General features: G+C 40.9%; 1 protein-coding gene across 1 annotated transcript in view; it reads right to left on the bottom strand.

The window, feature by feature from the left end:
* The window catches only part of LOC110986054 (nuclear pore complex protein Nup85-like), a 30,701-nt gene that overhangs the window by 7,092 nt on the left and 6,585 nt on the right, over positions 1-17,024 (bottom strand). The window contains exons 3-14 of the mRNA XM_022247650.2: positions 16,633-16,737; positions 14,653-14,713; positions 14,078-14,151; positions 12,585-12,698; positions 11,297-11,418; positions 10,731-10,817; positions 7,525-7,695; positions 6,352-6,483; positions 4,017-4,120; positions 3,482-3,565; positions 595-660; positions 249-299 (exon numbers count right to left, since the gene is read on the bottom strand). Coding sequence (XP_022103342.2) covers positions 249-299; positions 595-660; positions 3,482-3,565; positions 4,017-4,120; positions 6,352-6,483; positions 7,525-7,695; positions 10,731-10,817; positions 11,297-11,418; positions 12,585-12,698; positions 14,078-14,151; positions 14,653-14,713; positions 16,633-16,737 — 1,171 coding nt within the window. The remainder of the gene's footprint in view (positions 1-248; positions 300-594; positions 661-3,481; positions 3,566-4,016; positions 4,121-6,351; positions 6,484-7,524; positions 7,696-10,730; positions 10,818-11,296; positions 11,419-12,584; positions 12,699-14,077; positions 14,152-14,652; positions 14,714-16,632; positions 16,738-17,024) is intronic.

Raw genomic sequence — 17,024 nt, forward strand, 5'->3', positions numbered from 1 at the left:
CAACAATGTGGAGCTAGTCCCACAGAACACTGCCACAGGCTGGCAGGCTGAGACCCTGGAGTTGTTTGGTCTTGGGATAGCTAGCCTGCTGGATGTTGTAAGAAACGAGCAGGCTTCTCACAGTGACAGTTGTCTCTCTTGCATTGAGTACAGGTTCCATGCAAAAATACTACTCAGTCAGGGTACATGAAAGGAAAATTGGTCCCACTTTTGCATGTGTAGAATAGACTCACTGCTTTCCTGCTTACCTCCCAAATTCTGGACAATGGTCTAAGTAGCCAGCAACAACCTGCCAAAGGCTGTAAGCAACAATTGAAAAGATGTAAGAAACCCAAGTATTTACGGAACATTGTTATATTACCCTTAAGAACTGAAGCCCAATTTGCCAAAAATACCATAAATTGATGTACAAAACAAACAAGGTACAAAAAGGGGGAACAAGTAAATAACACTATCATGTTTTTGGTGATTTACATTTTTCCCTTTGTGGTCAATTGCACGAAAACTTCATCTTTTTAACACTGTTTTTAGCAGAAACTGATTAAATAAAAACTAGGTTCATAGTTTGACTGCCGCAAATGAGCAAGGACTAACCTGTTGTGAGACATTAAGGTGGAGGCATACTCCAGAAGGAGGAACTCTCTCAGGTTGGAACCAAAACTAATGGGGCAAAATGAAAGACAAAAAACTGATGTTAGGTCACTTGCAGGAGACGGGCAGGAACACTGGTACCCTCTTTGCCTTTCATTTCAGCGATCTGGGTTTGAATCCTGTCCAGGCCAACATGTGGGTTGGATTTCAAGGGTACAGTGCTTTCTTCACCTTCCGTCTCGGAAAGCTGGGTTCGAATCCCACCCATATTTAAATGTGGATTGAATCATGTTCCCCTGGAAAAGTGCTTTCCTATTTATTCCATTTCTGTGACTAAAGTTCGAATCCTGCCAAGGTTAGTACAGTGCCTTGGTACAATGCTTTCTTCACCTTCAATTTTCATGAGCTGGGTTCAAGTCACGCCCAGGCTAACGTGGATTTGGATTGTGTTTCATGGCACAGTCCTTCTGTAAGTGCCTTGGCATCTTTTCCTGGCTACACTGTTACAGTGTTTTCTGTGTGACCAGGTTCATCTTGGAGAGCTATATCAGGGTTCATACACCTTTGTGAAAAAATATTGCAGGACTTTTCCAGGTCAAAAGTTTGATTCTTCCAGGACTAACTGGACACACAATACAATATATCAATACAATACAATACAATACAGTAACACAATACAATGTAGCAAGTGCATATCTACTTCTACCTGAAATAACTATTAATTTTTGACAGTGACAACCTGACCACAAGGTGGGCCTACCCACAGTTGGCGATCATAAAAAATAAACTTCCCCTAGTCCATTCAACGTTAAGGAAAAAGGTTCAAAACAGTTAAAGTTTTACTTTTACACTGAGCTTCATTAGTTGTGGACTTGTGAACAAAAGATGTCAAACACGATGCAGGAAAAGAAGACGTTCTGTAGACTTACACATATCTATAGGACATTTCCCCTCTCTGAAAAAGAAGTTTAGAGGCATTTTGGGGTAGGGGTTAAGGTTCTTGTCTTGGTCCATTATTATTTATTTTGTACACTAGCCCACTGTTTGATGTTGTTCGGACCCATCTTCCACAGGTTCACTGTTATGCTGATGACACGCAGCTGTATCTCTCATTTAGCACGGACTATTCTGAAAATCAAAGGTCGTATTTAGCTGTTTCGGAGGGTTGTATTAAGGATTTGCATAATTGGATGTTAGCCAGTGGTCTTATGCTGAATGACAGTAAAACTGAGTTTATGATTATTGGGACCCCCCAACAGTTGTCTAAAGTTGATATCGATTCCATTCGTGTTGGTGGTTGTTCGGTAACTCCTACGCCCGTTGCTTGCAACTTAGATTCATGGTTTGATGTTCATATGTTGATGAATACTCATATTCAAAAGATATGTGGTAGTACATTTTATTATTTGCATAATATTAGTCGTTTAGATTACTGTAACAGCCTTCTCTATGGCTTACCTGACTGTCAGATAAATCATCTTCAACGCATGCAAATGCCTGCGCTCGACTTGTCTGTAAGTCGTATAAGTTTTGTCATATTACACCATTAATGATCGATTTTCAATGGCTTCAAGTCAGATTCAGGATTAATTCCAAAATATTGTTGTTGACTAAATGATTTTATGGTTTAGCACCAGTTTAATTAGCCAGCTTATCATAAAGAAGCCCTCATCTCATTACAATCTTCGCAGTTCTGATGACGACTCTTCTCGGCCACCCTTTTCATGGCACCAAAGTCACCCTTGGGGACTGCGCTTTTGTTATGCTGCCCCTACCCTCTGGAATGCCCTACCTATTCACATTAGGAGAGCTAGTAGCCTTAGTAATTTTAAGTCGATGCTAAAAACCCATCTTTTTAAAATCGGCCTTTTATTGATCTGGATGTTATTTTTTGTGGTTTGATTTTGCATTATTTTATTACACTTCGTTGGGTGTTTTTACAAATTTAATTTGCACAGATGTTTCACATTTATAATTATTTCATTATTAAAGTTTCTGCTTGTATTATAATTTTGGATGTACTATGGTCCATCATGGATACAATATTTTAGTGTGGTTTTCTCAGTATATATTTAAGTCATTTTATTGTGCAGCGCATTTGAACAATTCTATTTGGAACTTGCGCTTTATAAATGAATAAATTATTATTATTATTATTATTACACGTCATCTCGCGTCAACACCTTCAGCAAAATTCATCTGCAGCACAGAGCGCATGCTTTTACGTTGTTTACCATGAGCAACATGAAACACCCATTACTTATTGTGCATTTAGGCTTTTGATGTGTCAGCTTTGTTGAAGCATTTAATGTTAGAATACAGATACAGAAATGCAACTAGCCAAATACAAGCTGTACAAAATTTCAAGTTTTCCACCGGTCGTGTACAACAGGCTTGACTTTCCACAGTGAGTTAGCACTCGGATAATTTGACACAGCTCCATGACTCAAATCCTGCCCAGACAAATGGATTGGGCTTTTGGGAGTCCCTGCCTGATTCTGTGGGGCTTTTCCTCCCACCTCTTGCGACTGAACTTTTTCATAGCATTATATATATCATCTTACTTAATAACAGGTGTTTATATAGTGCTTTTAACTAAGACCAAAGCGCTTTTCATTATCATTACCCCTGCTGACAGGGCCCATGAGACAATCCAAATACATATACCATCTCAGCTCAGTGGGGAGTGTACAGCTCGATTTCGGTGAAAAGCAGCTAAATCAATCACATTATCTCTGCCCTCATAGGGTACCCAATTACTCCTGGCTGGGGAGCAGCTAAAAGAGTGCCTTGTCCAAGGGCACACTTGAATGACCCCAGGTTGGATTCCAAGCCGCAACCCGTGGCTTGACCTACAGGCTATGTATCGAGGCCACAGCATTCCACTTACTTGAGTTGGTGGGAGTCCAGCTTGCCGCAGTGGTGCAACAGGTCGGCCAGGTGGGCCACAAACCACCAGTTACTCATGGTGGCGCTGTCAACAGAAAAGGAAGGAACCATATGCAGAGACATTTCAACTACAGTGTCTTCTACACAAATACTAAGCCACTGGCTGCATCCACAATGTCCTGGCTGTGGCTGTTTAAAGTGACCCACACATGCTACGGAATGTAACCATAGCCTCTAGCCAGTCCCTTCAATTGTGTATACCGTGCCCACAGCTGACACTTTCAGAAGCAGCTTCACTTTCAAAGTTACAGTGACCTGGTCAAATCACACCTTAATCTACCTGTACAAATAATCATATACTTCAGTGTTTTTTGGAGAATAACTTTTAACCATGGAGGAAGGGAGAGTGGCCTATTAAACAATTGTTTTTCGTTGGTCCTAAACTTTGGGTTATGAAGCCATAATACAGAACCATCTTTGATTATGAAGACAACAAAATCAAAAAGAAACAAAATGAAGGAGGCTGTTGTATGCACCTGCTAGCTTTGATGACTTGATGAACGTCAAACTCGAAGGCCGCCATCAAGATGTTGTCCACTGCATTCATCCTGGACGAACCACCCAACTCGTCAATGCAGGCCTGGGTAACAAAATGAACAGATCTTTTAAAGATATTTACGCCACCTTGGAAGCAAGCCTTTTGAAGAAGCACAGACGGGACATCTATTCATCAATGACAATCCCACAGAGCACTGAATAAAAATAAAACCTGTCAAGGCAGCAATAAAGACAGTTGCTAAGTCTAAGATACCAAATACATTTGTAATTAAAATCACAGATACTGAAAGTATGATTGCACAACGGTGAACAAAAGTACACATTTGAAAGTCTGAAAAAAGCTACTTTCTCCTGAGAATACCACTCTTTACATTGATGCTAAAAATAATTTCTAACACGTCTGACCAAGAAAGATACTTCAGTCTGTTTCGTTAGACTGGCTTTACCATAGCCTACCAAATAACATGGCTCCATGCTGCGCCCACAATGATCTCCATTCAAATCTGGTAATTGCCACTGACAGACCCCCCAACATTGGCTATCAAGAGTTACGAATTTGGAATTTTTCATGAAAAAGCGGAATATTCTCCGTACTACCATGAACAAGGAAAACTCAGTGCTGTATTGTACAAGAGTCGAGTCCGTAATGGTTTAGAGTACTGCACGTACTCACCGATTCCATAAAATTTTCATCTGAAATGGTCCACAATAATTTTGATCTCCTAAATATGTTGATTCACCATCAAGTTCAGTGCAAATTCAAAGCGAAATTCACAGTATGGTGCTTGCACATTTGACACTATCGTGGATGATTTCACAGCAGTGCTTAGTCTTGAATCTAAACGTTCTTAGCTGTGGTTCCGAGTGAAAATGGGCACTGCGTGATGCATACACAACTCTATGGGAACTGGCCATGGGCACTACCATAGACTCGTCTGTAATTAAGTGATTCAGACTTAGCCGTAGCTTGTCGATAGAGGGCGTTTTGTCATGTGATCACATCCAACTCATGGCAATTACGCGTTCAAAGAGGGCGCAGGCGCGGAGGTGGCATGTTGTGGTACAGTACATGCATAAGATTACATGGACATTTTTCGGTAAAGGATAGGCATGTCAAAATTGCGATTTGGTGGAAATTTCAGGGGCGAAATCAGAATGGCAGACACGAAGCGAAAAAGCAGAAATTTCTCGCCTAAGTCGGGAGGGTTGGGAGGTCTGCACTGATTCACTATTCAAGCAACCTCATCCCTACAATGTCTTGCAGTGCGCCCCAAGGCTACTCGCTCTCTCAACCAGGTTTTGGCTCATTTGCGGCATCCAAGCATGTTGGATACAAATGTTGATGAGCAACATTCCTGTGCCTGAAGGTGCTTTCAATTAGCATTTGTTCTAGGACGCAGCATCTGGTATTAACACTTCACAGGGTGCTGTTTCGAAAAGCACAATTTTTTCAAAGGTAAAAAGTTAGAAGCAAGCAATGTGGAGCATGGAGAAAAAGGGATTGTTTAAAAGTGAAAGTGGATGTAATAAATCACTGCAAACATGAAAACATATTATACACAAAATAACGTGTACAGATTTTAGAATTTGTAATATTTTTTCCTTCAGTTTCTTCTTAAAAAATCCAACTTGGAAAAACGGCTTTGAAAATTATTTGCTAGTATATCAATTTATAGAAACTGAAAAATTACCTGATATAAAAAAGAAATATCCTGCGACAAATTGAACCATCATTTTCAAAAATCTAAAATACATGAAGAACAGTTCAATGCGGCAGTCTCTCTTGTGCAGATGAACATTTACGGTTTGAAATTTTAAGGTAGTCTGTGGGTAAACGCCAAAATAAAAACCGATCAAAATATTTTACACTTTTTGGTAATTTATAAGGTAATAAACATAAAGCAATATTCAACTTTTACGAAAGATTCTAATATTTTATCGAACCGTTGCTGACAACAACTGCGTGATGTCAACTCAACAGAATCTGGAACCCATCGACTGCAGGTAGGTAAATCTTTGCAAGGTTGTACAATCTTGTTTTCAAGAAAGCACCGCAAGTGAAAAAAAGGTGCATGAACGAGGAGACCTAGGTATCGCCAGATGTGAAAGGTCGTTAATAAAATTCATTTTTTACCCATCTCCAGATTACTTTTCCAAAATGTTACTTAAGGAAGACAAAAGTAAAATTCCAATATGAGTGGTTCAACGGGTGGTTTCAGTAAGGAAATTAACCTGTGATTGACAGTCCCTGATCAAACTTGGTCACACACACAAATGCCCACATCATCAGGAAATCTTTTTCTGTCTGACTACCTTTGCGTGGTGCTGCAGGTCTAGTGCCCTGACTGTCGGGTTGCAGTACAAAAGTTTGGTGACCAGCATCTGATACCAGCTTGCAATCACATCTCCCTGCTCAGACAACACAGACAGGTCCCCAGACAGTATCTGGATGAAAAACCATAATGTTCGATAAGTCAGCGGATATATCTTCTTAAAAAAAATCAACAAATGATTACGTCCTTTATAAATCCTTGAATTGTCAGTTCAATGCATCCTTATGCCATTTAAGTTCTGAAATCTGTTTCCAATTTGAATGTGTAGTTGGAAAAATATTTTCTCCTCTGAAATGCGCTAAAAGGTTACAATGTTACACACTCTCCCAATGCAGCCAGAGCATCCTGGTCGAAACGTAGAATTGACACTAATTGGCTCTGTTCAGAACCTTACGTCATCAAGAGATAGATCCCATGGTGTACCCGCAAATCCTTAGCAAAAATGTTACATTGTTTCTTGGTTTATTTTGTAAGTGTTTTTTTCACATTTTACAATGTCTATGCTCCTTGATGGCATCCGCGAGTGTTCTTTTTGTAATCAGTTTTGATCCTTTGGGGATTTTCTGTAACAAGAATGACTCAAAGACATGCTAAGTTAACAGAATAATGAAAAAGGGGGAAAAAACCGAGATAAAGCAACTGAGCTGACCACAGCTAAAAAAAAAAGACATTTCCTACGGTGTATAAAAGGTGAAATTCCTGGCTAAGATAAAATCCCTACTTTGCTTACGAATGTGGAATGTTCTGAGAAAAAAGACCGAACAGGTACTTAAATGGTCTTTAAAATGAGAACCCCAAGACTACACATACAGTGAAACCTCATTAATAGGAAGTCCTTCAGACTTTGCAGAGTATCGTGGTATAGCAGGAACTTTGTATGATCAGGAATGAAAACAAGGAAGAAGTGACTGTGATCTGAACATTTCCTTGTCATGAGCAGCATATTCCATTAGTAGTGCTCTTATGAAGAAGATTCGACTGAACTGGTTCAGGTCGACACGACAGTGCATTTCGAGAATTCCATATAAAGAAATTCTTGCACAGGAACCATTACAATGCACAAATTATGTAAAAGCTGACAAGCATGTAATCCATTGACAAGAGAACCTGGGTTTCAATTTGACTTTTCTAGGGTCTTGACAAAAAGGCATACCTTGCATATTGCGTGCAGGTGGGAGTAGGAGATGAATGTGTTGTCCTCCAGGCATTGCCTGCACTGGTCCTGCCAATGGCGCCACCGCAGGTCAAACTCTGCCAGGGACTGGCGGCTGGAGGCGCCAAAGACGGGCATGTCCCGCATCAGCTTGTCCATGCGGGCAAAGACCTGGAGAGAAGAAAACGAGAGGAAAAAGGTGTCCTTACTGCATGCGTAAAAAAAAAAAAAATCATCTCAATAGTATAATTTGACAACCAGAATTGGAAGCCATTACTGCTGTGGCACAATGCTCGTGGATAGGTGGTACGCCTGCCATACATGTCTCTTTGGGGTGTGATGGTTTATCAAATGCTAGGCCTGTGCCGGTTACCTGGGTACCCGCGCGTCGAGTTCAAAATCGGGTTCCATTTTTCCGGGCAGGGTACCCTTAAGAAAATAACTAAATAAGGAACGAACATCCATGCATAAAATGTCTGTGAACTTTCTTACTGAAGGGCAGACTTCCTGGAAAACCACCGTGCCGCTGAAAACCCAGTCCCGCGGTCATACATGAAACTTGAATTTGGAGATCGAAAGCTAATTTTGTTATCCACTCGGCCCATTGTACCGCAAGTCGTTTTCCTAGTTCCGGAATTTTCCTAGTTCACAAGAGCAAAAAACCACTAAAATTCACGGGCGATAGGTCACTCACTACATGTGATTTCAAATATTTCTTTAGATTGAATAGTCATATAAACCTTTGCATCTAATGTCTGCTTAATCAAAACGACTTTTTTAGAGTTTCCGTTTTTGTTAATTTACCGAAAAGTGCAAGCTTTTCCCCCTACTTTCGGATCGTGCAGCGTTACAACGTACGCAAAGTTATTGTGAACTTAACTACACGGGCGCAACAGAAATGTATGTGACGTAATAGGTTAGTCAACTGTGTGGCGCAGGGAGGGTACCGTTGATAGTTCACTGTACAATTGAAAAGTCGAGTCAAACTTTACGCAATTTCTACTTTTTAATTCATTGGAATTTTTATTTTTCATCTAATTTTCTCAAAACAAAAAAATTCTATTAGAAAAGCAACTGTTTACAATGGTTCTGGCTGAAAATGGACTTTTTGTATGGTTACTTTTTATTTGTGAAGACGTTTTTGTCTTGATCCTAAACCGATCCAGAACTGGGAAAGATGTCGTAACTTTCATCGATCGATCCTCAGTCCAAATGTAAAAGCTTAGATTTTGAAAAAAAATTGAATTATATCCAAACCAGAAAGTTGACTTCTTACCATATTTCACTCAAATTTGAGGATTTTTTTAGCTGCAGTCTTACTGAATAATTTTCGCCATCCAGAACTAGGAAAATGACGGTACCGAATCTATATGAACAAGAGATGAAGGAGTTTTGTCTTATGAAGTGGAAGTGCTGTTGATGTACACTTGCATGACTGGATTTGTAACTTTCAAACCCTGTCGGCCTAAATGACTTTTGTGTGGAATTAGTGCTTACTGTTTGAGTTAATAGTATTTTTGTCAAATAAAACAATATGAATGAAAATTACTTTATGTCGGGATTGACGACGAAGCGAGAGCGGACTGTGTGATATTCCAGCGGTACTGGGACTCCACACTGCGTGCGGTAAGTAGTGATCACGCACAAATTGTGCGGTTGATCGGCCTCTGTTTATAACCAAAGCACTAAATGTGCTCCACAAACCCAAAGAGTCAGAGAACCAGTTTAATTTTTCTACCAAGAAATATGCCGTTTCAAAATTATTTTTAATTTAAAGCAACATGAATTTCCTCGGTGATTCAGTGGAACTGTGGATGAGGAATTGAACACAAAAGCAGGAAGGATATTTTCTGTATGTACAAAAGCATTTCAAATCTAAGTATTCTTTCATTTGAAAGAAGGGAAATGTTGACAGGTGCAAGTCACAATACAGTCGGCCAATCAAATGTCACTTGTCGAAGTACTTAAACATTAAAATCTTGACAATTTGAACTTCAGGGGAATGGAGTTATCCTGAAAAGGTATTTATTAAACTAAACCACTTCATCGTGGTACCTTCGTGTGGAAAAACTTTCGTATCACTTGGTCATTTAACAAGGTGAAGCGCTGCTATTTTTTTCAATTGGGCTTCCCTATGTGTGGTCACACGACCTTTCCTTTTGCGGTCACATGGTTGCTGCAGTGTCAGCTATTGGACTGCCTGAAGGGGACTACCATTGGGCCCGTGTTGCAATCAGGTTAGTTTCAGTGTCTTGAGAGCCAGGATTACAGTTGCAGCTATGTTGATTTATGCAACTTGCATACAACTGGTCCTCGTGAGAAAAGAAATACACTTGCGATGACTCCTTACCCCATACAGACTTCCGACACTTGCAATGCCGTTTGAAGCATTTTGGTGGTGGTTTTTTGAATCAGAAACTTCAAACTAAGCGGCTATAATGGTGTGGGCATTGTTTGAGTTACGGTGGTATTTTTGTACATAAAACTTAAAGCCTTTTAAGCCGTGACGTACATAGCACTGATCTGGTCCGCACGTGACACGGACCAGCGCTCACCATTTGTGCGCGCCACGTGCGTTCCGCGTGTACGTGGTCATGCAGCATCCGGGACATTTCCTTTGAGCGGTTGCAGGTGCGTATATCATGTAGGTGGTTTGCAGCTCTGCCCTCTTTTTTGAAATTCCCCGTAAGGATTTGTTTTTCTGTTTCATATACCCACAAAAAAAATTTGCAAACTGAAGGTAACAATTTCGTTTGATAAAAAGGTAGGAGAGATTAACTCCAACATTTAGAACAATGTGCTGCTTGCTTCCTATGTACCAAAAAGAACCGTGTTTCGGCCACATGATCCACGGGGTGGCGCGCAATGCCATTTGTTATTAAGTGATCTCTTTTCCGGGTACCCGGGTACCCGGTATTAACAAAAATCGGGCACCTGGTTCTAAAAATACCTGCAAATGCACGGGCGTGTCAAGATGAAGAATGTGCGTGTCAGTGCCGTGACACTGCAGTTATGGCTTGTAATAGTCTATACACTTAGTGTGGGGTAGCATTGGGCGATTCCAGCATTTTGGGACATGCAGTGCCTAATTTACTAACTTTTGTGATATTTTTCATAATTTGTTGTGCAACTTACATGTACGTATTGTGCAAAAGTTACATGAAATCGACTGCTGGTCGAGGTATATCGTAATACATCTGACTTACATGGAGGGTGTCTTGCTGTTGCTGTACGTGTAGGGACAGGAGATGTCTTGCCTCTGCCAATCTGCCCTGCATCACGTAGATGTACACCTGTGGTTGAGATCAAAATAAGACACATGCAGGTTGCGCTAACTCTAACCAAATATCCCTTTGCTGCGCCTACAAAGAGGTGATTATTTTTATGAAAGGTCACACCAGACAGGCTTAAAAATCCGGGCTTGGAAATTTATACAAACAGATTCTAATCAATTGTGGCACACACATACGCATGAAAATCAATGTATTTGCTGTGTCGTCTACCACAACATGTCTTGAAACAGGAATTGGTTTTACATAAGTTGTCAGTATAAAAAAAGACACTTTTTCCGCCAGAAGAGAAACTATAATTTGGATGGATGCTATGTTACAGAAGCTACTCCATGAAAGACAGAACACAAGCCAAAATCCCTCATAATTTATTTTGTGTCCGACAAGTTCCCAGAAATGTTTTGAGCTCAGCACATAAATCTGCGGAGAAATCCCTTCTAGGAGGCGAAGCTGTAAACTTGGGCCCTAGTTCGACTACTCACAGCCCTCCAGTACTTGTCATTGATGAGGAGGTCCTCTGACTCTAACACCTCCCTGGCCAGACGATCGCCCTCCGTGAAGTGAAGCTTCAACCAGTCTTGTAGCTGCTGCAGCACCACACCACCTGGTCACACCACCGAGCAAAAATGTCAATGAGGAAGAGCATGAAGCATCACTTGTGATTTTTTAACAATTCCTCCATCGGCTGATCGACTGACAGCACAATGTAATTGCGTGATCATGCCCATCGACCGATTGCACTCAACATTTACATTCATTTAGACCCCTACCCTTAAAGGAACCTCGTAAGTGTGTGTAAAAGCTCACTGGTTTTCTGTTGGTTTCAAGAAAAAACCTACAAATGTAATGCCTACAGAATATGAGCAGCTGGCATTTTATTGGGTGTTTCCTGCTTGTCCTCAACTCTCACTGAAAATGTCTACACTAAAGTGGAAATGCATATACACCATAAAAAAAATGCTTGCCTTGTTGCAAAGAAATTGATGGAGAAAAGAAAAGTTATTGAGCACCAGTCCCTCAACTCAGGGACCTAAAATCTCCTGAAGCCACAGAGAAACTGAATTGAATTTGGAAAAATCCATGTGACACAAACAATAGGTCAGTTATGCTTGCAGTGTTAATAAATTTCTGAATAAATTTATCAGCACACCAAACAAAGTACACTTTTTTCAATATTTCATATTCTATACAAAGTTCCTTATTCCTTACTGCATTCAAGACTGCATAGGACAAAATTTACCCGTCAGTTTTGACATTAAAATGGTTTTGGATGTTTAATGACAACAAGAAATTACTCTCTGGTCACAATCCAGTTATAGCCTCTCTACTGATACACATGAACTTGTGGATTTCTCAAGACATAGCAGAAATCAATCCTGGAAACACTGTTAAAAAACAAGACAGTAGCTTACTGGTCCTCTTTGCTGTTTTTGTGCCATTACATTGTGTCTCCGGACCATAAATATACGTAGAGGGTGGTCCATGCAAATTATAAATGCATTTAATGCCAGCTCCCCATTGCTGCAAGATTCCAGACCATATTGTACATACACAACACTTCAGTCATGTCATCCACCTTGACCTGAAGCACTCCCTCATTGGTTGAAAAGAGCCAGGTTGGTGGAGAGTATTCATTTTGTTTATAGTGATGCCACCGTAATGCATGCATTTCAGTAGTCATTTGTGAACAAGCCAAGTGCGGTTCCCACCAAAGGCGACAGTTTGCTGGCGAAATTGCGCAATCTCTTGGTCCCACTCAAGGCTCCATACCTGGAAGCGTCTCCACAAAGAGGATCTCGCAGAGGCTCCAGATGAGGCCCATGGTCTGCAGCAACTCGCTCTGTGCTGCGTAGCTCTCGCAGTCCTCACGGGACAGATTGGGATCTGAAATGATGGGACACAAAGCAACCATTGAACAGGTCAGGCTTGAAACCCAGTCTGATAAAACAATGGCCATGTTATGAGAAGTATATGAATCTGTTCAAAGTTGACTGTCTGGGCCACTGCTGTGGAAGGTCCTGATATAAAACGTGAACCCTGCTGGGATAATACTGCGCATAAAAGGCTTGCCTACCGCTTACACATGTGCCAATGGCAGCTACAGGTAGCGGCTTTCATGCATGTAGCCAATGATACCTGTTATATGTAGATATGGTCAACAATGAGTACATGGCGCAGTTGGCTCTCCAAGTAAATTTATCATTACTACTCCGTATTTCACTCCGCATTTAAAAAAATACAAGTACATAATACAAATAATATGAATAGGATAAGACTTGCAAATAAAATAGTGAATACATGGTATAATGATTGAAAAGTGGGCATACAATAAATTAAGAAGAAATGCATTGATAAGAATGTGGAGAAGGCAAGATTTAACCACTCGGTGCCGGGGTTTCTGGGGTTTGTATGCAAAGCCGGCAGCCCGAAATCGGACAAAGGCACTGGGCCTTGTAACAAAAGAACATACTTAGGACAAAAGACCCTCAGCTGGGAATTGCCATCATTTTCCAGCTGGCATTAGCGGAGGTAATCCGTCATTATTTTGAAACAGTATACCACTTTTTGCAGCATTCAGCATCTGCAGATTATCAGCGCAGACAAAAGTGGCCCAGTACTCCAACAATGAGTGATACAGCATCGCTGCATGCTAATCTTGCATTTGAATCAGTTGTGCGGGTGGAAAACATCCTGTAAATGAAGCCATGAATTCTTGAAGAATTTTGAAAATGGAAAATCTTGAAAATCACCAAGGAACTTGTCCTGCCTATTCAAATTCCACCCAGCAGGAAGTGGTTGAGGCAATTTAAGATCCATTGCCAAGCCTTTTATTGTGCGGAGGCAAGCGGCCTTGTGGTTAAGGTATGAAGTCCCTGAATCAAGCACCAATCCTAGTTACGCGTTGCAACGTTGGGCAAATCGCTTTCCCCTACTTGGCTCTCCCCACCCACGGATACGAATGGGTACTTACGAGGGCGGTGATGGTACAATATTCCATTGGCCATTTGTACTTGAAAAGGCGGCATTGGTTTTTAATACCGAAGCATGTAAATGAGACAATGAAATTGGGCAATGGATGGCTTACAAGCTGTGATGACTTTGTTCAGTTGGGCTTCTTCTTGGAAATACACGTTCAGGACTTTGGGGTCACCCAAAGTGGGTGTTATTTCTCCGAAGTGGCCATGTGAATCAATGCATTGTGCTAGTGTATTTGTTGTATTTTTTTTCAGCAGCATGAAATGTACCAAGGCTGACCACATTACCTTCTGCAGCTTTGCGCAAGTCCTGGACGCACTCCCCCATGAAGGCGCGGTAACGACGGCTGTACTTGACGAGTCTGGCGAGGGAATGGCATCGAGAGGAAATTGCAAAGTGACTTCCATTTACTTTTGGGCATTATTGGGGCAGATGTTCATGCTTCCAAAGGGTAGGAAAATTACGGGGCCCCCTTCTGGTCCTGCATATTTGTTGCCATTTTAATAACGTTTCATTTCAAAAAGTCCATGCAATATGCTGTCACTGTGGGAACTTTTACAGAGACTTTAGGCACTCGAGTCACTGTAAACTTCCGGGAATTTCTTGACAAATTACAACCCCTAACGTTTCTCCTGATTATTTATACAGTCCACTGTCAATATCAAGAACACTGTGATAGCAAAATATTGCTAAAAAGAGCAAATTTTGCAAATCCTAGTTTCTTGAATTCTTATACTTTTCTTTGGTTTTCCACTTCTTTATTATAAATTTGTCTGGGGTTGGCTGTATATGTTTGCAGTTGTCATGAGGTTTAACATGACTAGAGACTTTGGGAATCATGTAGGATTGCAGACAAACTTACTGTGGTTTTCTGACGGCACCTGTCGACTCTGGACCATGCTTCTGAAGAGCCACAAACACATCTGTGATCCAGACACACAGTGCTTATCAGCAGGCATTCAATTACAATATTCCATTTTATAGTGAATTCTCTCAATTAAATAATGGTTTTTTTTTATCCAGCATGGTGTTTTTACTCTGTTTGGGTAAGTAACTTGACAAATTAATATTTTTTTGAGGCAAAACCCTGCAGCCCAAAGAAATGATGCAAGAAATCCCATTTTGTGACACTGCCGAAGTTCTTGATGGTGAAACGGTTTCTTCAAGCCTAGCTGGTCATTGCATGTAAAAGCTTGTGCATACCACATTCGTATAACTGCCAAATACTCTTTAGACCACATTCGCCACATAGCTACACACTTCTTTCAGCATTCAATGTTCTGTAAAGCAACGAGGATGGAGTGTTTCAAATATTGAGCTGGCAATATATCTTCCCCCAAAAAAGAAAACACAAAAAACCTTGGTAGATTTTCAATGTTACAAAAGTAGGACGAGATATATCTATTTAAACCTAAGTGTAGTGTAGTGCTGCAGCTGAACCGCCGAGCCGAACCAAAAATTATTGAACATGGCACTTTCGAACCGAACCAAACTGGTCGGTTTTGAATGTTTGGGTTTAATATGGCATGGCATTGCTAGCGCACAGAATGCATGCAAGAAGATATGATAAAAAAGCAAACACAACGAAAAATGAATACATGTAAATGAGTTATGCTGCACTGGCGCTTAGCATATGTGCATGTACATGTACACACTTTCTCTAAATGTATATGTACAGTAAACTTACAGTGGTCCCGCATCACACGATGGTTGGAAAAATCACATGGTGAGAATTCACCAATACTCAACTGACACCATGCAACGTACGGCATTTCCGCTTCACAATTCTAAATTCTTGCGACATCCAATTGTGCTTATGTATATTAAGATTTAAATCTTAATATACATAAGCACAATTGGATTATGTTATGTTAGCCAATCTTCGATACCCATGCCATTACATTCCATGTTAGGCCAATGATGTCATAAATGGCCGTGCAAAATGAATTTTGATTGGATGTTGATCACAGTCCGACTCCTGCTCGATCGAAGGCAACTCCGGAGGGGAAAATTGATTTTGGCAGGCGGGCCGGTGCAGCGATCCAGCGCACGACAAGATTTGGTTCGAGCGGTGGACCAATTTGCCTTTTGTTTGATCATGTTTGATAGAAGTCATTGTGTGAATACGTCATAATGGAATTTTGCCAGATCTCTAAGTTGTTCGCAAATCTCAAATAACAAAATGCCGTTCTCCATTCGATAAAGACTGATGGAAAATCGTCCCTTTGGCCACGTGGGCACTGTCCTGGGAAAGAATGATGAAGGTTTTTTGAATACATCAAAATCCATAGCTTGGTAGCTGAATCTCTTTCGTGAAAAATAACCAAAACAAAATTTTCTGGAAATCTAATTTCATCTTGTATCCTGTAAGGGAGGAAACCCCCATTTGAGCATGCTGGCTTTTTTTCTGTTTTCACATATCCTATGATTGTTTTGTTGAGTCAAGTGTGGTCCAAACGCAACTGCTTTTGGTCTGTAAAACACAGTCGGAAACTGTCACACCTCCGACGGTAACTTTCTGGGGAAACAGTTTGGAAAAAAATTATGTTCACATCAAAGTTGCTCGTGGACGAGAATGCAGAGGAGATTCATTGCTTGTATTAACATATTTTATACACGGAAGTACTATAACAGCAAGTTCGTAGCGAGCTGTTTGATGTCTCAATGTGCATTGTACATGTACATGTATGTACATGTACACATGTACGTGTGTACAGTACGTCCGAACCCGAAACGAACCAAAGTTAGCAAAAATTTCCGAACCGCATCCGAACCGAACCCAAACCAAACCTTGGCACCTACATGTACTTGCAGCACCAGTGAAGTGGAAGCCTGTACGTACCGTGTGACTGGGTGACTAACTTTCTCGCTATCGGTTTGTGCATATCCATTTGCCACTGGACCCAATGCAGCCTGGGTGGGCTAGGCAAGACACTTGCTGTATAACCTGGGTAAAGAGAAAGGACATTTAATTCACAGGACAAATTCTTGACTCTGGAATTTATTTGAAACAGGGCAACTTCCTATCTGCCACGAGCGTGACCAACAGAGGGAGCAACAGAGGCTCCTTTTGTGGGAAGTGCACTTCACTAACAACTAGGAGACGCTGCGTTCATGTCACTACCAACAAAATGCGCACTCCCCACCCACATAACTCTTTTCAACCAATGAGGGGGTGCTTCTGCTCAAGGCGGTTGATCTTCAACGACCACCACTGTTTACAATCTCAATGGC

The sequence above is a fragment of the Acanthaster planci genome, linkage group LG07, assembly GCF_054643075.1.
Source record: "Acanthaster planci isolate LZ-2023a linkage group LG07, COTS_SCS, whole genome shotgun sequence".
Lineage (NCBI taxonomy): Eukaryota > Metazoa > Echinodermata > Asteroidea > Valvatida > Acanthasteridae > Acanthaster > Acanthaster planci.